The sequence below is a fragment of the Hyaena hyaena genome, unplaced genomic scaffold (genome assembly GCF_003009895.1).
Source record: "Hyaena hyaena isolate Hyena2069 unplaced genomic scaffold, ASM300989v1 scaffold_74, whole genome shotgun sequence".
Classification (NCBI taxonomy): Eukaryota; Metazoa; Chordata; class Mammalia; order Carnivora; family Hyaenidae; genus Hyaena; species Hyaena hyaena.
Window position 1 is genome coordinate 2218528 of NW_024080706.1, and position 22333 is coordinate 2240860.

The following is a 22333-nucleotide window of genomic DNA, read 5'->3' on the forward strand; positions in this document are numbered from 1 at the left end:
ACAGATAATGCAGATTTTCTGAAACCGAAGAACTTAATGGGGCTAGTGATACTTGGCACTGAGCTCCTTGGACCTAAAAGTTTACCCCGGATTTAACATGCATTAGCTCCCTGCACCTGACCCAGCCTGCCAGGTGGGTATAGAAGCTTCTTGTCTCAGGCCCATAGAGAACTTAGGCACCTGTATGTCTCTCTGTCCCTCTCTCCCTGTGAAAATGTGAATGGGGGGGAATACAAGATAAACAAAACTAAACCTTTCTTTTTAAAGGTAGCCAGATGGCAGAGGCCTTATTTTGAAGGCAGAGTAGTAGCATCCCAGACTCTTGCCTGCTGTTTTCATTTGATGGCTCATAACAAGGGTTGGACAGACCAGAAACCTGTAGCACCTCTCACCAAGGCTCTCATGATTAACAAGCAGTGAGGGCTTGCTTTTCGGTGCCTTATAGGCATTTCTGGGCTTCAGACTGAGCTTTCATCGAGCCTAGGATCGGCTGCTTCTCAAGTGCAAGGGCATTTCTGAAGCAGTTCTGAGTGCCCACCTGCACTAAAGCAAGAGTGTCGTCCAGTCTGGGCCATGGCTTCTCGAATCAGCCGTGGTGATGGGCCAGGGAATCTGTGTCCCCACTCTGTTTGCCGACTGAAACTTCTATAAAATACAATGAAAATGAATGTCTTCAAAAATGAAATCAAAGACATGTAAAATGCAAGCCAATTTGTAAAAAGTTATTAGACATAAAATCACTCTGTCAAATTACTGTGAGACTTTTAAAAAACAATTTTTTTATGTTTGTTTATTTTTGAGAAAGACGGAGAGACAGAGACAGTGTGAGTAGGGGAGGGTCAGAGAGAAAGGGACACACAAAATCTAAAGCAGCCTCCAGGCTCTTGAGCTGTCAGCTCAAAGCCCAGTGCGGGGCTTGAACTCACAAAGTGTGAGATCATGACCTGAGCCGAAGTCGGACACTTAACCGACTGAGCCACCCAGGTGCCCAAACCCTGAGACTCTTTTAAAGCTCACTCTCAATTTCTGGAATTAACTTGTTGTGATCCAGTACAAAACAACAACAACAAAAACAGTAACACACAGTTTGTAGAAGACTGTCCCAGTGTGCAGGCCACACCATGGAGCAGTGGCCAAGGGCATGCGTCTGGGAGGCAGGGTCCCCAGCTCAAGTCCTGGTTGATTCACTTGCCACCATTTAATGTCAGCGAGCCTGGTTCCTCGTTTGTAAAATGGAAATGTGCCAGTTAAATGAGATTTAACCTCTGCTCTCCCCACTTGCAAGCCTGGGAAATGTAAGGTGACCGAGGGGAAAACCACCCCGGGGAGACTGCCCAAAGCGAGCTGTTTGCTTCAGCTGTGAGTGAAGGCTGCACACCCTGTGAGTTTTTAGACGCCTGGCCTGCGTTGTCTGCAGGCACCTGCTCCTTGGTCTGCGAGAGACCACCTTTGAAGCATTTCCACAAGGTCTCCTTCCTTTCTCTCTCTCTCTCTCTCTCTCTCTCTCACTCACTCACTCACTCACTCACTGATGCGATCAGGGGCTCTCTGACTTCTCCCCCTGGCCCTGTGACCCTGCCAAAAGTCACAGCATTTGACCTGGAGAAATGGAAGCCAGGTTTCAACTTCTTGAAGCCAAGTTAGCTGTGCAACTAGCTACTGGGAGGCGGGTTGGCCTGAGGATTGTCAGTGCCAGTTTCTGCCACCCAGGAGCCCGAGAGCAGGGCTGGGAGCTGGCATTGCAGGACTCAGACTCCTCCTCTCCTGGGAAGTGTGGGGTAAGGCTTGATGGCATAGAAAAAAATCCTGGAAGCAAGGCCCCGGGAGGTGGGGCGGAGAAGAGAGAACAGAAACAGGACAGGAATATAATGCTGTTACAGTTCATCTTTACCAGGTACTCTGTGCCAAGCATGATGTTACGTGCTTTACATTTATTATTTATTTGAAACCTCAAAATGTTTAGGTGAGATACAATGATTCCATTGTACAGGTGAGGATGAGGAGGCTCTGGTGAGTAACTTACGTAAGGCACAGGGTTGGAAGTACCAGAGCCCTGACGAAGCCAGGAGTGTCTGACTCTGGAATCTGAGCGCTCACCCACTAACCTGGTGAATCTCTCACCTCACGGGACATTAGATTCGCCAGGGGAGCTTTTACAAGATAGGATGCGTAGGTCCTGCCCCAGACCTATTAAAGCAGAGTCTTGAGGGTGCGAGCTGGGTGTCCACAAGTCGCTGCTCTCAGCCGCTCCAGGGGCACCAACGAGGAGCAGAGTCAAGTGCAGAGAGAGGGAGGAGGGAGGTGGTGGGGGTGGGGCACGGGGCTCTCCTTCCTAGTGGAGATCACCAGTTCCAGGGGTGTCATCTTCCCTTGCTGAGGCTGTCCCAGGAGAACTTGGCCACTAGTGGACCTAAGTGCAGCGCCCCCCCCCCAGAAGCTGTATTTTAAAATGAAATGAATGCATAAGGCTAGTTTTTTTATTCTGTAAATGCCTGCTAAGCACCTGTTATACATAGACCCTGTGCAGGGTGCTAGCAAGCAGTGGGGCAGAGAACCAGACTCGCAGAAGCTGTAGAATGAAGGCCAGTTGAATAAATGAACCGGTTCTGCCATACATTGAATGGCACTTCTCCTCACCAGGTTAAAACCTGCTTGTTTTTCTCGCCTTAGGGCCAGCCTTGTCCAGAGACACTGCCACTGGCCCACAGGGGAGACCCCTCCACCCCCACTCTTCCACCGCCCCCCCCCCTCACAGTTTTCAGGCCTAAGGAGAATGGAAGGGTGACACTTTTCCCAGAATAAAGGGCTGGCAGGTGCCTGGGGCTGTTTGGCCCATCCTTTCTCAGCATTGTGGCCTCACACAATGATGGGACATTTCCTGTCCCAGGCCAGCGGGATGTTGAAAAGACTTGACTTGGGCAGAAACACGGCACAGGATATGGGGACCCAAGGACCCCACAGACTTCAGTGATTCAGGCCTGGGTCACAGTTCAGTTCGTGGACTTTGGAGTCAGAAGCCTGCATTTGAATGTAGACTCTACCGTTTCCTAGCCACAGGACCCTGGCTGGGTAAGCTCTGTCCACCGTGGCCTCCCAGTGACCAGGGGAATGGAGGGGGTCAGTAAGTGTTTGTTTACCAGATAAACCTCCATTTCCTCACCTGTATAATGGGGATAAAACCCGGCCCCAGCATTTTAAGGATCAAAGGAAACCCCGTTTGTAAGAAATTGAACACGCGGCACATAGGGAGCGCCCAGCAGTGGTGACGATGGTAGTGTTCCCTGATGTGTCGGAGACGGAGATGCCTTCCCTGCTGAAGGACCTGGGCTTTGCACAGGACAGCACGGGGCAGTCACCGCCCTGCTGGGTGTCACACCCTGGCGCTGGGTGTCACAGGCTGGGCCTCCCTGTGCAGAGAGCCACGGGGTGGTGGAGGGAGTGGGGATGTCGAAAAAGAAACCACATTAGCATAAGTCCGGAAGGAGATGGTCCCGCCAAGGCTGTTCAGCTGTTAGGGCAAAACCGGCAGTGAAAGGAAAACTTGCTCCCGTGTGTCTGGGTGACAGTCTCCACCTCCCCCGCCTCTTGGCTCCGAGGTAAACGGTAATTAGGCACCCAGGCCAGGGGGGCCATTTCCCATTAACTGCAAGTAGCCTTGGAAGAATGTGGGCCGCGAACTCAGACTCTTTCTTTTCTGTGTCGCCCTTCTGCCCTCCCCGCCAGGCGACCTGGTCTCCCGCGCCATGCACCACATGCAGGGGCGCCACCCGCTGTGTCCTGGCTCCAGCCCCGCCCGCCAGGCCCGCCAGCCCCCCCAGCCCATCACCTGGTCCCCCGACGCCCTCCACACGCTCTACTACTTCCTGCGGTGTCCACAGATGGAGTCCATGGAGAACCCCAACCTGGATCCCCCGAGGATGGCTCTCAACAATGAACGGTAGGGGTCTCCCTGGGCTGCACACCTGCGGCGGGGGGCACTGCCCAGTGTGCGGACTGACCGGCCGACCCACCGGCACCAGCCTGTGTGCCTATGAGGAAGCGGCTGGTACCGCAAGGCTGGCGATTCACATGAATCAAGGCCCAGCCCTGGTGTGTGTTGGGACTTTTCACCCAGGGTGGAGGCAGCACGGAGTCTCTGAGGCTCACAGAGGGTTTTGGCTTCCGTCTCTGATTTTCCAGCTCTAGTGCTCACTTCCTGGGCTCTCTGAATTCCCTTTGCCTCCTTTATAAACACGGGTATTCACGCCTGCCTGGAAAGGATGTAGTGAGAATGCAGTGAGCCAGGGCCCTGAGAAAAAGCACGTAGGACAGTGTCTGGGCAGTACCTGGCCCTCTGTCAGTGGCGGCTGCCACCTCTTTTGATCATGATGATGCCACCATTCTCCTTGTTGGTGGTGAGGGTCTGAGGCATTGGGGTCTTGCCACAGACAAGAACGGCCTGCCTCTGGCACTTTAGTGGTTGAATAGCCCCAGGATCCAGGCCTTCTGCTCTCGCCAAGGGAGCCTAACCCTTCCCCATCTGGGAGCAGGGCTGTTAGAACAGATGTGAAGGTTTTGCACTGCACAAGGGGACCCACTGAGGGGCACAAGCAGAGGACAAGTACAGGGAATTGTCAGCCCGCAGACAGGGTGGCTTTTCTAGTTGGTCTTAGAGGGCTTTCCCTAGAGAGAATCCTTTTTTATAATTTGCCCAGAATATCATATATGGTGGCATGAGCCTCACCTGGAGGCCAACGTGGCCGCCCACTGGCTCTGCCCACAGGCTCAGGAGTTGTGTGCTTGAAGGTCCCGGGAGTGAAAAAGACTCGCTTCAGTTTAGGAAGCCCCACCAGCGCACATTCCACCGTTGAGCGGGCCCTGGAGAGCGAGAGAGGCCCAGGGGCTCTGTACCGCAGGGTGGAGGAAGGTGGCCTGCGGCCTTGACGAGAGAAGGCTGCTGCTCTCCCAGGCCCCGAACCCAGCTGCTGTTGCCTTTGAGCGGCACTGGGTCTCGTCACCTTTGTGGTTCTCACGGCTGCTCCTCAGCCAGGCCCACTCCTCCACTGCCCTCTGAGTCACGGGAAGCAAAGGCGCGATGCACCCCAGTTTGTTCAAAACAGCCATCGTGAAACACGGGAAATCCTGTGGACATGTGGCAAACCTGGCAAGCTGGGAATGCAGTGGTCTGGGCGTAGACAGCGTTCAAGGACGCTGAGAACTTTGTGCAAGGTTTCAGGCCTCCTTGGACCTCAGCATCCTCTGCTGTAACCAGAAGGGTGATAATGACACCGTTGTAAGGATTAAATAATGATCGTCGACATTTACTGAGGATTTACCACATGCTAGGCCCTGTGCTGAGCACTTTACATGTGAACACTCAGTGTACACACAGGAAATGGGCGTGCTTCACAGCCCCATTTTACAGATGAGTAAGTGGAGGCAGAGAGAGATTTGATAACTTGCTGGGGCCACATAGGCTCTGCTCACAACCACTGCACATACAGCACTGTCTCTCATGACAAGAGACGTACAGCAGTAATGGCTCAGTACACACGTAGTAGATTCCCAGTAAATGCTACCACTGCTGCTATTAGGACTGGTATCATTGCTGGATCGCCATTGTCTTTGAGGTGGACAGTGAATGCAGGGCCGAGGGAGGTCACTCCGGGCCTGGCGCCCAGCAAGAAGGCAGCAGGTGGAGGCCTCAGGCTTCCTGACGAAGCACCCAGCTGGGAGGTGGAACCAGAGCCTCAGCCCTAAGCCCCAGCTGTTTCTGCTTTGTGGAAGCATGGTGTGGTTTCCAGAGTTGGCTGGGAAGGAGAAAGGGCAAGGGAAAAATGTTGTGGCAGGAGAAGCTTGCTTATTGTTTGGTGAGGTCCAAATTGTTTGCCAGACCGGGCCCAATCACCCAAGCGGCGGTGGCTGGGAGAAGATGAGCCTTCTTTGGGCCCACTGGCCTGGCCTGGGCTGCTTGGCTGCCTGGCTGTGACCGTGGCTGTTGGCTGTAGGGCAGGCCAGCGAGGGGCCCAGAACCCCTTGGACATCTTTGTGGCTGCCCTCTGGCTTTCCCCAGGGACCGTCCCCAGCCCCCACTGCTCCACAACAGCATCAGAGGTCCTGTGTGACCTGGGTCATTGTCTGTATAGAATTGTGAGAGCTGAGCTTCAGTGATAGCATGCACACGTGCGTGTGTTGAAGCAGCTCATCATTTAAAAACCGCACTGTCTGTGGCACAAAAAAATTGGTAGCTAAGGCATTTTTCCGTGAATCATTTCAAATGAGTATTAGGTACACGAGAAATTGGAACCACGATTAGGAAAAAAGTATCCAAACATTTGCGATTTGGGCACTAAAAGGAGGACACCCTAAAAATACCCAGGCTGGCAGACAGCCTGACAACTGTCTGGTAGCCCGGCTCTGGCTGCTGAAGTGGCGAGGCAGGCCCCGGCTGGCCCTCCCGGGCCCACTGAGCCCACACCCCGCGCACGCCGGGCCACGTGTCTCCCTGAGGCACTTCCGCCCTGACATCCTCAGCGGAGCTCAGGCCAGACCTCCTCTCCCTGCCCACAAAGAGCTGGAGTTTTTGCTGGGGCTCCACTGAGGCCCTTGCTTTGTGAGTTTGCAGATGGCTGTCTTCTTTCTCCCCCTGGACCCCTGCTTGATGGACTCTTGAAGCCTCTCCCTCTGTCCCATGTCAGGAGTGTGGGGGCCAGATCCACACAGCCAGAGTCAGACGGGGCCTCTGACTGCCAGCGTGATGGGGTGTGTGGTCCCAGAGGCTCCTGGTCAGGGTTTGGAGGGCTCGGGGATTTCAGGGTTGCTGGGATTTTAGCGACCTCTCCCACCACCTGCTTGCCTGGGCTAAGGAGCTCCGTGCAGTGGCGCAGGTTTGGCCACATGGCAGCCCCAGTGCCGCCCCTCAAGTCTGCTCCGTTTTCTACTTTGAAGAAATTAGCCTTCTTCCTTCCCACAGGGGGGCTGTGTGACCCCATCCGTGCCGATGAAGGGTGTGTGAAGGTCATCACAGGCTTCCCTACTGCGCGGCATGCTGCCTCTGCACTGCTCAGCAGGGCTTTCGTATCCCCCCAGAAGAGGCCCTGCTCCTCAGAGGAGCGGGGGTGGGAGGAGGGAGCCCAGAAACAATAGGAGCTCGGAGTGGGCGAGAGGGCCACTTTGCAAGGGACAAGGGACAAGGGACAGGCAGGCACTCTCACAGGCTTGTCCGTACTGTAACGGGGTTCCGGCCCCACCGGGGAAAAGCCCCCAGGCTTTGGTGCTGAGGACTGGGCTCAGGTCCAGGTCCCACACGGGCCCCTCCATGCTTCAGGCTCCTCACCTGCAAAATGGGGAGGATGGAGTGACATAAGACACATAAAGTAGCCAAATCTTCCTTCTAGAAGGCACTTCTACTCACTTGTGTTTCTTTTCTGCCCCACAGATCAGCAAGGTCGGTCTAGCATTACCTCCATTTTTTAAAAAAATTTTTTGAAAGTTTATTTATTTATTTTGACAGAGCACAAGTGGGGGAGGAACAGAGAGCAAGAGCGAGAGCGAGAACGAGAGAGAGAGAGAGAGAGAGAGAGAGAGAGAGAGAATCCCAAGCAGGCTCCACACTGTCAGTGCAGAGCCCGACACAGGGCTCTGTTCACTAACATAAGATCATGACCCGAGCCAAAATCGAATCAGCCGCTTAACTGACTGAGCCACCAGGTGCCCCAGGATTGCCTCCGTTTTACAGATGAGGGCACGAGGCCAGAGCGGGCACCCGCTGCTAAGTGGCTGGGCGGGGATTTGAACCAGATCCCTCCTACCAAAAGCCCTTGCCCTTCGCGATGCCAGGCTACAGCCATCCCACCCGGCGGCTAAGACCTGGACCTAAAGCTCTCAAGACAACCCCGGGTGGGTCTTGGTCTTTGGGGCCACCTCCCCTGGGGCCATTCCAGCCCCACCTGCATCTCTATTCCCAGGACACCTCCCTGCCACACCAGGAGAGCCTCGCTGACGGAGCCTCCCTGCTCCGCCCCCCCCCACCCCCACCCCCAGCACCCTTCTTGCAGCCAACTTTGCATCACAGACACCGAGGCCCAAGGCAGGGTCCCAAACACAGGATTAGTCACAGCTGCTGCCCTGCAGGGCATGTCATCACCCGAGACCAGGCTTGAAAAGTGAAAGAACTTGCTGTCAGAGATCCAGGGTTGCCCATGGAGATGGGGGAGCCTCGTTCCCCCGGGGTCTGGAGGAGAATGGACAGCCATCTGGCTAAGTGTGGTCGCTGCGAGTCACGCCTGGAGGCAGAGGGATGAGCTGGCCGAAATAGCCTTCTGGGTGGAAGATCCCTCCGTGGCCATCATGGTTCTGGGAACGAGGGGTCTGGGAAGTGGGAAGACAGGTCTCGAGGACACACAGGGGCAGCAAGAGGCCTGACAGCTCGCCAGCAAATTTCCGGGGAAAGGGCATCATCAGACAGGGCACACGAGGGAGACAGACACAGTCCGAGGAACAGAGGGGGCTGACGTACGTAGGAGAAGAACGGATTTTCTGCTTCAGAACCTCGGGGGCTGGAGGGCCGAGCCCAGCAGGTGGCATTCCCAAGTGCATCTGATCTGAGGCCTTTGAGGGATATCCAGGAATACTAGAAACGATGCAGGCCACGGGGCCACAGAGCAGTGTGTTTGCTCAAGCCCCTTCCCTCTCCCCGGCCTCGCACGGTGCCCCTTTGTGGAGGGAGTGTCCTGGTGCTCAGGACACGAAGCCGGGAGGAGTGTAGGAGCCTCGCTGGTCCGATTTGAGATGGTGTCTGGAAATGTCTGGTGTCCTGATTTCCTAGACTGCCAGAGCCGTATCTGAGGAGGGAACCGCTATTCAAAAACATGCCTTTGAGATCCGACTTGTCACTCACTGATTTGAGAGCCTTTGGCCAGTTGGTCCCTCCAAAGCTTGGGCTCCTCAGACCACTAACATGTCGTTACAGCCACTTGTAAGGTGAGAGGTCTAAGGGGGCTAATATTCCTAATACTTCCAGAACAGTACCTGGGACACAGTAAGTGCCAGACATCAGCTGCTATGATTACTCACGTGACCATTTGTACCTGGCAGATGGAATGGCACGCAGAGACCCCGTGGTGGGAGAGAACGTGGTATGTAGGAGAGACAGAAAGAGGCGGCGTGGCACAGCCGGAGAACAGGAGTCGTGGTACAGGGTGAACCGTGGTCCAAGCTTGTGGCCTGGAGGGTCCTGGCCCCGTCATCCAGCTCCGTGCTCTCTGTGGTTGGCTGGTTTCCCTTCCCCCCTCGGTGCCCAGAGCCCTCTGAGGGTGAGGAGAGCAGAAGGCACCAGCATGCCCTTCCTCCTCTGTGTGCCTTGGTGCCGGGAGGAGAGGCATTCCTACCGGGATCCACCCCGACACCCCAGCCTGGAGCAGCCCGGCATGTGGCTCTGCACCCCCAGACGGGCTCAGGAGGCACAAGGGGCCCAAAGGGCAGGTTTTGTGGTCATCTGAGAACACAGGCCCCATAGCGTTCGTTCTGCTCAGACTGTGGGGTCTGCTCGGAGGTCGAAACCCTTGTTTCCGGGTGAGATCCCAGCAGCAGATAGTGTGTGTCTGGCCCAGCTCGTGGCCGCTCTGCTCCATGTCATGCTAGTTATGAAGCTTCCAGCAAGTATGTGCACAGAATTTGGAAGCGAAGGAGCCAGCAGAGGCGCCGGCTGTCACAGGTCCCACCCACTCCACCGGAAGTTGCTCACCTGTGGTTTTAGGTGCTGGGGAAGAGGAGAAAGAATCCAGGAGCCTCTCGGGTCATTGCAGAGGTGTTCTCTCTGCCGCCTTCCAGCAGTATGACTTGTCAGCTCGTCTTTCTAGGCCTCAGTTTCCTCATTAGTAAAATGGTGAACGTAAGATGGCAATAAGATAATACTGTGAAGCACTTAGTTCGGTGCCTGGTACATAGCAAGCATTTATTAAGCAGTGGCTGCCACCCTCCTCCCCGCTATTATAATGGTCATAAACATGTTTAGATGACACGTTTGACACCCAGAGTAGGCTGTCTTCATTGGCCTGTGATGACACTTCTTAAAGTGTGTCTGTCAAGTGGCATCTCTGTTAGTAATACGGTGCTGCTATTACCCATACGGCTATTACTAACCTGGCCACTGATACGTGACTATTACTGTTACGACCACTTACGACTAGTTGTGGCCAGCATTTATAGAGCACATATACAGAGACAGATACCCTCTTAAGTGTTTTACGTATTAACTCACATTTCTCCCTGTATTTCTGTTGATCAGTGGGGAAGGGATATTAGAGAATTATGAAGAATGGTTTATATGACTGAGTCTCCAGCCTAATGAGAGAGGCAGAAACAAGACAGGAGACAAAAAATGAGCGAAACCCACCAGACAGTGTAAGAGGCAGCTCGGCTACGTGAAAAACGGTGGAGTCGGCCCTCGGGCCGTGCAGCCTGCCTGCCTGGTCCCATCCCAGCTCTGCCACTTATGAACTGGGCACTAGCCTCCGTGCCTCGGTCTGTCCTTAGCAGGGGTGTTGGTGGGGATTGAGTTAATAGACCAAAAGCCCTGAGAGCAACACCTGGCACGTGGGATGCTCTGTTCCACCACCACCACCACATTCAGGGGGAATCTCAGGAAGCCTGACGGAGCTGGGGGAGGCATCAGAACAGCCTGGGATTTTAACCGGGCCTTACAGGGCAGCCACAGGAGATTGGGACGGGCTGCGTAGCATGAGCAGCAAAAGTCACAGAGGGACTTCTGTTGTTTCAAAGTGCATGTCTCATGACAAAACTGAATCTACGTCTTAAGAACACAAGAATTCGGTGGAGAGAATTGGGTTTTTGTTTTTTCAAGTTCTCACTGTATCTAGGCAAATACGCCTAGGCGGGGCTGGAGCCACTCTCCAGTGGAGAAGTACATCCTCAGAGGTGCCTCAGGGGCAAGTTCAGCTCCTGCCCCTCTGACTCTGGGATCCGAGCACATCCAGTTTCCTCGCTGAGCCTCAGTTTCCCCGTGTAACGTGAGTCAACCTTTGCTGTCCCCTCTGCTTCCAGATTCTGCCTCCTAGGGGCACTTCCCAAGTTGTGGGGAGATACCCCCCACACAAGTGAGGTACAAAGAGAGGAAAGGCGCCTCTTTGTTCTATTCCAGATGCAGAAGGGGGGAGGTCTCCCCTCAGCCGAGCGCTTTACATAAATAGGAGGCGCCACGGATAGGCTGTGTGCTCGGTCTGAAGAAGTGGGCTCGTTAATCTTTTGCTCAGCTTGCGAAAGTGTTTTCTTATCAAATAATAGAGATGATAGCAGCGAGGGCTTTCTGCTACTGACTTAGGGTTCCCTTAAATACCATTTCAAGAAGATTTGCAGCGTTAAGCTCTTTTCTCTCTTTTCCTCTCCCCGTTTTTGTGCATTAAATCTCCCATCTGCTACCCAAAGTGGAAGTAAAAGAAATCAGAATAGCTATTGGGTGACTTAGTACTTGTTTCCCTGTGTTCCCCAGACTGGCGCGTCCAGTAACCTCTGAAGTGGCAGCGCAGAGACCCCATTGTTTATGGTCCTGATGTGAGCAGGGAGCGTTCCTCCCACGCCTGGTCCTCTTCTCTCACTTCACCCACTTTTTCTTTTCTTCGGAGAAGAACATCCTCTACCCGATGTTACCTGTCTCTCCTACTTGTCTACTTAATTGTCTGGCCCCCTCCTCACCCTCTAGGATGTACCATAGATCGACTTTGTTCCCACTGTGTGCGCAACACCGAGAACTGTCCCTGGCACACCGTAGGCAGTTGAATACTTTGTTCAGTTATTGAAATAGGACGCAAGGCCTAAAGGTTGGATGCTGGCATCCAGCTCCCATATGGGGCCTCTGCCCTGCTGGTCCCTAGCTGGGTGACTTTGGACAAGATATTTAATTTCTCAGGCCTCAACTTCTCAGCTGGAAAAGGGCTTGATCTGCCTCCAGAGGTTTTTGTGGAAATCATGGGAGGTAATACATTTAAAGGAGTTAGTGAACAGTAAGCTCTTCGGATGTGGGAGCTGTGATTATCAGTATAATTACTGTTTTCATCAACCTTCTGGAAGGCCTAAAGTAACTAAATTGTGTGTAATGCGTAAATAATCCAGAAACAATAGTGAACTTAAACATCACATTTCCTCAGCACGCGTGTGTGTTCTCCCTGGCGTGTACACCCCGCTGGCCCCTGTCTTTGCTTACTTTAACGCAGCTCTGATAGGAGCCAGTGAGCCAGGCGAGCAACAGAGAAGATAAAGTAGACCAGATGTCGCAAAGGCCTCAGCGAGGACTGTTTGGAACAGAGATGTGTACAAACTTCAGATTTATCACAGCCCACCACCCGAGGATTTAAAAAACTAGATTTCATCTGCCCATTGGTTCAAAGACCAAGCAGGCTGAGGGTCAAACACCACAGTCAGTGGGGTACCTTGGCCCCTTGCTTGCTGGTTTGGCCATAGGGCCTATGCAAGATGGGATGTTGCTACGTATTGGAGCTGGGAACTGATTCGATCTGATTTCTTTCACATGGGCTGGAAGAATCTAGTCAAAGCTTTAAAGTTTATAAAGCACTTTACATACACAGCTCTCTGATTAGTTCTCATAATAGCTCTTAGAGCAAGTGATTACTGCTCCCATTTACAGATGAGAAGACTGAGGCCTGGAGAGGGCCAAAGGGACAGCCCAGGTCACATTGAAGAAGAGGCAGATCAGAGCTCAGACAGGGAAGTCTGTCTGATTATATTAGCACAGTGTTCACATCGCCAGGGGTGCTAGGTCCCTCCCACTTCCCAGGAGAGAGAGCAAGGCCCCAGGAGCCAGGTCTCTTGGTCAGCACCCCTTCCACCTAGCGTGACTTGGGCAGCTTGCTCTCAACTACTCAGGGCCTCTTGAGTCCGCTGGCTCAGGGTGGCCAGCCGAGGGTGGGCATCTGTCCAGCATCTGACAAGGAATGAGCCAGGGATCAGGGGCAGACAAAGTGGTGGTGCCAGATAACCGGGGGATGGAGACAGGGCAGGATCCTGGCCCAGCCGTTGACAAGCACCCCCGGGGGCTGCCTGTTGCGTATGACTTCCTGCCCCATTGTTGGGGCCACCCAGCCTCACAGAAAAGAAGATTGGGAACTGCCAGCCTAGGGGCTTCATTCACTGGGAGTGTTTTTGTAACACGGCTGCCACAATCCCCTTTGTCTGCAGTATCGCCAGGATCCCAGAGAGCCTTGGTGCTGGGAAGTCCCGGCTCTAAAGGGAATGGACTCTGCTTTCTTAACAGTGGCTTCCAAGGCTGAGTGGCTGGCATTCCAGACACTGAGGATGGGGACAGGGTAGCAGCTCAGATGGTGTCTGCAGTCAGGCCGGGCTGATTTCTGGCCCTACTTTCCTGCCCCACCTTAGACAAGACAGCCGTCTGGAACTTGCCCCTGCTTTGCTGCTTTAATATTGGACATTTAGGGGGAATAGCCTCTCAAGACGGCTAGAAAATACCCCTGAGGCTTTGGGGCTCACCGCAGTCTTCCATTCATTCCTTGCGGACCCCAAGGCTGATGAGGTGAGGCCGTGGGTGTGGAAGCTGGAGTTCAGGCAGGGTCTGGATGAGCCACTGGGACGAACGAGCCTTTTCTCCAGCCCGCCTGCCTCCCGGGCCTCAGACAGCTAGCAGGCTCACTGCATCTTGTGTGGCAGCTTGCTCTCATGAAAGACCCTAGAATGTTTTGTTTGTTTGTTTTCGTAAAGTTGGACGGATTGCCAATGGCTAGCTAAGTGGCCTTGGACATATGTCCAAACCTCTCAAAGCCTCAGTTTCCACATTTGTAAAAACACACACTAGTAATTATACCCACCCTTCAGGGTGGCTGCATTAGAAACAGGGTAATGTTTGCAGTGACCTCATGCTTGCCCAGCACATAGTAGGTCCTCAACAGATTGCAGCAATGTGGTTTACTGCCCAGAAGCCAGTGCCAGAGTCTTCCTGAAGCTGCAGGGGGGATGTGGGTGCAGAAAGCAAGGTCCATCCTGGGAGCCCGCACCTCCTTTCCCTCTTCCTCTGGCTGGGTGTGCTGCCATCTACGGCTTGGGTCAAAGCCACTAGCTGCCAATCAGGAATTCCCCCCTCACATCTCTGTTGGGCCTCAAGAGCCCCATGCCCCTACCTCCTCCTAGAAGTTTCTAGAAACTCTTTACCTGACAATGTGAATGAGTCCTCTTTTTGCCTTGAACTCTGGAGGAAGGGGAGACAAACTTTGTGTGATTATACTCCACTGAATCCAAGCAGGGATGCTATCCAGAGGCCCTAAACCAAAGAACCCCCCGTCCCTGCCCAGGGGGCTGTGAGATAAATCAGCAGGACCATGAGCGAAGCCATAGCCTCTTCCCAAGCCCGCCTTGTTTGGCAGAGGCTGACGGGTGGGTGGTGGCCGGTGCCCTCACTGTGTCTGTGATCACGTCGGAAGCCCTTGCCAGTCTGGCTTCCATATGGTGAAAGAGTGTGTGGTCACGCCGGGCACAGCAGCCCAGGGAGCCCCGGAGGGGAGGGGTGGGGAGGTGTGGCCTGAAGGCCGAAGGAGCCGCACCCCGTGAAGCTTTCACAGCGCCCCCGCCAGGTGTGTGGGAAAACAGAGCTACTCCGGCGACAGGCCCAGCCGCCGCCGCCCGGGAGGCTGCGACACGGGGAGGTGGGGCCTGAGACATGGGCCACAGGCCTCTGGCCTCGCAGCCCTCGATCGAGCCCCCCCCGCAGCGTGAGAGAGGGCGGACATGGGGAGGCTAGTGTGCCGGCACCCCTGGAATCGGGACCGTCGTGCCCACATAGATGCCACCCTGGAGTGAGGCCCGGTTACCGGTTCCCTCCGCCGAGGCGCAGCACGCACTGACCTCTGCAGAACCACGTACGTGTACGTGTGCGTTTCCCTCGGAGCCGTGCCCGCCTCTGCCCTGAAACTGCTTGCGCCCCAGTGAGCCGGGCCCCGCCCCAGGAGACTGCTCCTGGGTAGAAAATCCGCCTGGGAGATGGTTGTCTTCTTCTCTGGGAAGCATTTTCTTTTTCTGAAAGGAACCACTTACCAACACCCAAGCCTACTCAGGCCTCCAAGAATGAAAGATGAAGCAGGTCCCCATTTCACGAGCTCTTTTGCCTGCAGATGCCCTCGACCTCGTAGCACCCGGAGCCCTCTGAGAAGAGGCCTGGAGCCCTGCAGAAAGTTCTGGAGTGAGAGCAGACCCCTGAAAACACGTTAGCAGCCAGAGGGCTCTGCCTCCTGAAGTGAGAAATGTGCCACACATGTACCAATTCAGAGATTTCTAACGCGGGCCCCTGTGCTGAGGGATGGGACGCGTCAGAGAGCAGAGGTCTCTGTCTTCAGAGAAATGATAGTCTGAGGAGAAAGCAGACACAAGCGCAAGGCTGACAGGGAGGGTAAGGGCCGTGAAGGCACAGTGCCGCAGGGCAGAATGGAGACCTGCTTCAGGGCAGGCAGAGGCCTCTCACCGCCCAGAGCAGGCCAGGGCCCCCCACCCAACCCCGACATGGGGGTGACCAGATGCCTCGGTTTGTCTGAGCAGGTTCTAGCTTCCACCCACTGTCCCAGTGTCCTTAGCAACAGCACACCTTTTTCCCCTCAAAAGGGGTCCGATCTGGGTGAAAATGATAGGGCTGTTGTGCCTAAAACTCCTCATCCCTAAGATGAGGGAGATGAGGAAGGGTCCAGAAAGTGGAAGACCAGGACCAATTTGCTACGCTGAGTGACGGTGGAATGTACCGTGCAGGAGCTCGGGGGCTGGGGGACGCTGCCAGGGACTTCATCCCACCTCTGCCTCTTACCTAGGTGCGTGATCAGGGGCAAGTTACTTCACCTCTCCAGCCCTCAGTTTCACCTTGTGTAAAATGGGATAATAGTACCTGCTTTGTAACACAGACAGGAGGATTAAAGGCGTCAATAGATGTGAAGGGCTTAAAACAGTGCCAGGTGCTTAGCGTGACCTGTAGATGCTAGCTCGTCATGTTTTTCTGTTCTCCCTGGGGCCTCAGGAGCCAAGCCAAGATGGCCCAGTATTCACACAATTAACCCTCCCTCCCCAGTGCCCACTTTCAGGCTCCCGTGGAGTCTAATGGGCAGGCACCGGGAAGAGGCAGAGAAATTGCTCGCAGCTAATCATGACTTGGTGCATTCTAAATTTATATCCATATGCGTATCTGGGCAAGTAGAAGGTTTTTGGTTTTGGTTTTTTTTTTTTTTTTTAGCACCTCTAATCCATAACACATGAGTTTTAATAAGAAAAGTGTATTTCCCCCTCAGGGAGCCCTGAGCTCTGCCTCTGACCGCAGTCCCCTGACCCCACGTGGAGACTGCCGTGGCTCAGCCGCTCCAGGTCCTGAGGCAGAGGGGCGGTGGAGAAGACAGGCCTGGGGGTCAGAGGAGAGATGCTTCCCCACCTCTGACTCCAAGCTAGGCCAGACCATTCCGGTTTACCAAGCAATTCTAGAAAAATAATTAGTCCAAGTTGTGCACCAGACTAGAATTGCTTCCTTTATGCTGGAAGTAGCAGCTGACTCCGGTGGGACAGCAGTGGGGTTTTCCTTCATGGACGGTTTGGCTTGGTGTTTGAGGCCACGGTGGCTCTCAGAAATCTTAACCTGTGGTGAAGGCCTCAGAGCTGGCATAGGAGAGCTGGCCTTGACCTTTCCAGAGAAGAGCTGCATTGGATTGGACAAAGCTTGGCCTCTTTGCTGGTTCCTGATGGTGCTACCCTGTAGCCCCAGCCCGGACGGGTTGGCGGGGAGGGACGTGGTAGCAGCGCGTGCAGCAGGGAGATCCCCCGCACACCCCCATGGCTCAGCAGTGGCTTCAACTGAAGGTGGGGCGGACTCCAGGGAAGCATTTAGGGCTGAGGGTGGGAGACATTCCGGCTGGCCCCTGTGAGGTCCCTCTCCCGGACTAAGGGTGCTCACAGGCAGGGTGGGCTGGGCATACTGGGGAATGGGGAAATCTCATTAGAGAGCGAGCCCGAGGCGTCGTGGGCCTCCCCAGCCCTCCCAGCCCCCGGAGCCGCACCCGCACCCTCGGGGCTCCCTGCCAAGGGTGGAAGTTAAGAAACCACAACCCCGGTTTTCCCAGGGCTGAGCTCGGGCCAGGTCTTGAGGCCCTGCCCAGCCGGTGGGCACGTCTGTGGGGCTGCCTGCGTGCTCATACCCGCTTCCTCACGGGTGGGCACGGGGTGAGGGGGGATCGTACCTCCCAGTTGGGGACCGAGGCACAAGGCCTTCTCGTGCCCAGGGCTTGGGTCGCACAGCCTCCAGTTACAGGCCTGTGCCCCTCTGCCAACCTGCCTCTCCCTGAGGCCGCTGCCCACCTCGAGGAAGAACAGAGCCCGCTTTGAGCTGGAAATTAGAGTCGTTTCCTGTTCCTTGTTGTTAAGACACTGCTTACAGGGCTGTAATCCCAATAAATCATATGCTTGCTGCGTCGGGCAGGGTTGTTGGTTGTTGTTTTTTTTTTTCCAAGCTGCAGGGACCTCTTAAAACCAAGGCCTTAAGTTTATTCTCTTTCATTTTTTTTAAGGGGAAAAAATGGCTTTTGCAGGCCCAGCCCTGTCAGAGGGCCTGATAAGACCCTTGGCTTGATAGACTCACGTCGAGGTGACATGAGGAGAAACTGAGGCATGACACAGGGATCTGGTCTCCCCGTTGCTGCTGGACGAGACATTTGGCCTCACGGGGTTTCTATTTCCTCCCCTAGCAAATAAGAGGATGTGGTCGGGCAGTTCCCAGCCTCTCCATGTAGAAGCCCCATCTATACTGGTACATTTCCTGAACATTCCCAGGTGACGGTAGTGGCAGTTTTATGCACAGAAAGTCACATGCTGCCAGTCGATGACCCTTTAGGTGGCTTGGTTTGTCACAGCAGCAACCCCACCTGATGTGTGTATGTGTGCATGCGGGTGATGGCTTCTAGGTTAGGCCCCCGACACTGCTTGGGGCGGCCAGGGGGGCACAGGTCCCTGGCGGTAATTCCATGCCCCCCTCCCACGCCCCCCTCACATGTCTGTGAGTCTGTGTCTCTTGTCGCCCCGTGCCCTGTGTGAGATCCTTGACTGCCAAGGCCCAGAAACAGCTCCTGATCCCACTCAACATGGTGGTTGCATTTGTTTGGCCTGTTTTATGAGCGGGGACAGAGCGGGTGATGGGCCACTCGCTGGCAGGCTTTTGCAGGCTTTACATGTTTATACTTGCTGGAGGCCCGGGAAAGGGGGGAGTTGGCCGGACTTGAAGGCAGCCATGGCTGAGGCATTTAATAGGACCAGATTCCTATAACCTTTTTTTGCTAGTATGTGTTCTCTCTATCAGCAGATGCTAACGTAGTACTAACAGTTAACGTCTATTGAGAGCTTGCCGTGTCCCAAATGCTGCACTGACCACTTCCCATACATACTTCTTGTGAGGCAGTCCTATTATTTATACCCATTTTGCTGATGGGACGGCTGAGGCGGAGGCTGGGGTAACTTGTGCAGGATCGTGACCAAATTCGCTGGGAGTGACACCGGATCCCAACCCAGGAGGTCCTCTCTGCAGCCCACAGTCTTGATCACTGCAGAGTAGATACAGCTATTGTCATGTGGAGTTTGTGAGATAGCAAAAGAGATTCTCACAATGGAAAAAACATCTAGAAGCCACTGACATCTCTTCTTTAATAGGAACACAGGCCCAAAGAGTGTAATGACCTGCCCCGTGTTAGAGAGCCAGTGCTCTTGCTTCAGGACACGGAGAGTGAGTGGAAGTGAGGATTCTCCTGGGGGGAGGGGGGGGCAGGAGCCTCAGTTCGCTGGGCCAGGCAGGTGCACGTAAAGCATACACTCTTGTGGAAATGACCAGACCATGTGCTGTCAGAGGCAGAATCCCAGCCCCACATTCAGCCCAAGAACAGACTTGTCTTAAGGTAGTGATGCTCAAAGTGTGGTCTGGGGACCCCTGGGGTCCTGAGGCTCTTCGGAAGTCTACAGGGTCAATATTATTTTCATTATAAGACGGGGTTATTTGCCTTTTCACTCTCATTTCCCCACGTGTCCAGGGGAGCTTTCTAGAGGCTGTGTGACATGTGATAACAGTATCACTGATGGCTGGTGGGGATGTGAACTTGCATGTTCAGATGTCTTAACATTCTCTCTTTTGGTTCCTGATACAGTAAATAGTGGTAGGATAACCTATGTAAACAAAAGCTCTTTGGAGGCCTCAATCATTTGTAAGAGTACAAAGGGAATCCTGTGACCAGAACACTCCAGAATGACTATTCAGAGGTATTGGACCCAGCAAGGGGGAAACCTGGTGACAGAGGGCCGGCACAAAGGGGGTTCCTTCAGCCCTGCCCCCTCTCCCTGCCTCAGGCACAGCAGATGCCCACCCTAGCTGTGAAAGGCTTGTGGCCAGACGCAGCATAGAAGAACCACAAGTCGAGGGAAACAGCCTTTTTCTTTGGGAGGGAACAAAGCTGGAGATCCTGAGGACAATGCAGATGTCAGTCATTCCCCGCCTTGCTCCTCCGGAGCCCTTTCACCCACAGTTAGGATGCAGCCACCGCCAGTACAGATGGGAGTTTTTATAGGGATTTTCCAGAATGTCCAGAAATACAGGCCAGCTTCTCAGCATGTTCAGTGGTCTAGATGAAATTACCAGAAAGGAAATAGGAGCCTGGAACCCACAGGCCAAGGGAAGGATGTCACTGAGTAAATCCATGAATTGCTTGTCATTTTATCTTCCCATGGACCAGAGAGGCGGTAGGTAGGCCAAGGAAAAGAGCCCGAAGAGGTCAGTTTGGGGGCTGGTACTGCCTTGTTTGTGGACAGGTGGATGCCAGCCACTACCCCAGAGGCAGAGGGACACTCTTAACCTTGGAGGATTTCTGTATGTTGAGAATATCAGCCAGTGTTCAATTTAAGAACCCAGAAACCACCCTAGGTGTTTTAAGCAGGAAGGGATTTAATGCAGGGAATTAAGTGCCAACAGAATCATTGTAAGAACAAGTTCAAGGCTGAGCCTCCAAAGACAAAACCAGACTCATCCAACCAAGAAGACTGCTCCCTCTGAGACCTTCCCTGGAAATGCAATTCAGAACTGAAGTTGCAATCAAGAAATCCTTGTCGTTACTTTCAGTAGCACTACCACTGCCTCTGAAGCCCTCAGAAAGGTGGAAAATGGACACTGGAATGTTCTGTGAGAAAAGAAAAAATAGACGTCATGCTTTATGACCTGGCTATCTTCCAGGCAAAGAGTGCATAAAGATGGCCTCTGCCTCATATCCATTTACGAGATCTCATGGAGCTACATCCTAATGGCAAAACCTAATTTGCATCCACAACCCCAGCTACAAAGAAGTCTGGGAAATATAGTTTTCAACTTTTTATGTCTCCAACAAAGACAGCAGAATGGAGGCTGAATGAGCTAATCCCCAATACCTGCCCACCAAAGTTATCGATACTGTATTTTTTCATGTGCCAAGTTCTAAGAGGCACAGAGCATAATGGATCATAACAACATCTGATTAGACTTGGTGATTCCCCAAGTTCCCTCTTGGATTTCCCCTGGTGCAGCTGGGAGATGCTGCTTGGAGCTCCAGTGACCATACTTGGCACTTGGTCTTGGCTCTTGGCCACAACAGGGAAGAATGGCTGGCAAATCCACGAACTACCTTGTCATTTATACTTCTTCAGTCTCAATGTTGGTGGTTTAGATAAAGCCTTCCCCTTAGATCTGAAGGACTGTTATATATAGAAATATGTCTCTGAGCTTGCCTTCTAGCATTGCAGTGTAAGAATTGGAAAATCCAAGAATATTTACAGAGAATCCCAATGGGCATATATAATCAAGAAAATTGTTATAAGCAGAGGAGTAGTGCACAAACGGCTTGTTGCTTCCTCCTGCATTCTGCAGGCTCCCTCCATAGAGTCTTGGCTTTACCACTTTAGCAAGTCAACACTGTGGCCTTGAATATTATATGCCATTCTTTTCCAGGCAGAAATAGGAGTTGGTTCAGATTCAAAAATTTAGATGCATCGTAATAAGTTCCTGATGCTCAGCCATCCTTTTCATCACTCAGCCAGCATTTACTGAGCACCTATGGTGTTCAGGACTGATGCTGGGGACATTTGGGAGTACAGAAATTCTTGTCCTGAGGCCGAATCGTCTAGTCAGGAAGATGAGACACAGTCACGGATGGAAGAGCAAGTTCTAAGGGATCTTGGATCTTGGAGTGGGAGGGCTTCTGGAAAGGGGTGGTGATGGAACTAAGCCCTGAAGGGTAAACAGGATCTGGACAGGCAGAGGTAAGAGCAAATTCATTCTCTCGAGGAGGTGGGAAGGGCAGGGTAGGCTTGAGAACCACAGGTGCCTGCTGGTCGGCTGTGTCCTAGTGAATGTTAATGAGCCAGGACTGGAAATGGGTTGAGGTGAGGTCCGGGACACTCTTGAAGGCCAAGACCAGCCAGGCTTCCCCAGCCCGTGACTGCTCCTTACCACTGCAGTTGGTATACTTGGGCCCAGATACATTTTCTGAAATGACAGAGCCCAGAACATCAAAATAGCTTCCCAGTGAACCACCTTCAAGGTCACATCTGGTTTAATTTTGTTTAAAAATAAATAAAAGTATCATTTGCCCTCAACGAGAGAGGCTCTTAAAGTTTTGACAATATCCTTAGCATTTGGAAACCTGAGACAAGTGATCTCAGGGTCTCACATCGATTCCCTGCAGTCAACTGACTTAATGACTGAGGAAAGAGAATGGAAGTCCTTTTCCTGGTCACAGTACCTCTCTGCCTGTCTAGGAGCAAGGTGGCAGTGACAGCAGAGGCCTAATGCTCCAGAAGCCCAGGGCGGAGGGAGTGGGGTGTGGAGGCATCAGGAGGGTGGGGGAGCTCACACAGGAATGGGAGGTGGACTCAGCTGCCATTAGAACAGCCACAAGGTGCAGCGTGCCAGGGCTGCCTCATCCTTGTGACCAGGCAAGGAAAGTTCTAGGCAGAGCAGGCTGGTTGTCCATTGAGTCATAAAACCCAAGACCGGCTGTCAGGTCCGCCCGCGGCCGTGAGATCCATTGGACTGTGAAGTGGTCTCCCGAGGAGGTCTTTGCCATAGGAGACTTGCCAGAACTCACGGAGGATGGGGGTGGGAGGGCCTGGAGCTGGGAGAGGGCAGGACCCTGCATGGAGGTGCTGGCTGTATTGCTCAATGCCTGGGGGCCATTGAGCACCCCCAGTCACATGCCGTGTGAATGGCGCCCCCTGGTGACCCCGGTAATACCTTGTGAATGGCGCCCCCTGGAGTTTGCAAGGTAGAGGCCTCATGGAGCAGAAGTCT

The 22333-nt window shown here is 53.6% G+C and overlaps 1 protein-coding gene across 1 annotated transcript in view; it reads left to right on the top strand.

Annotated features, from left to right (window-relative positions):
* ABTB2 (ankyrin repeat and BTB domain containing 2) overlaps positions 1-22333 on the top strand; it is a 172296-nt gene that overhangs the window by 129600 nt on the left and 20363 nt on the right. The window contains exon 3 of the mRNA XM_039233357.1: positions 3724-3937. Within this exon, the coding sequence (XP_039089288.1) occupies positions 3724-3937 (214 nt within the window). The remainder of the gene's footprint in view (positions 1-3723; positions 3938-22333) is intronic.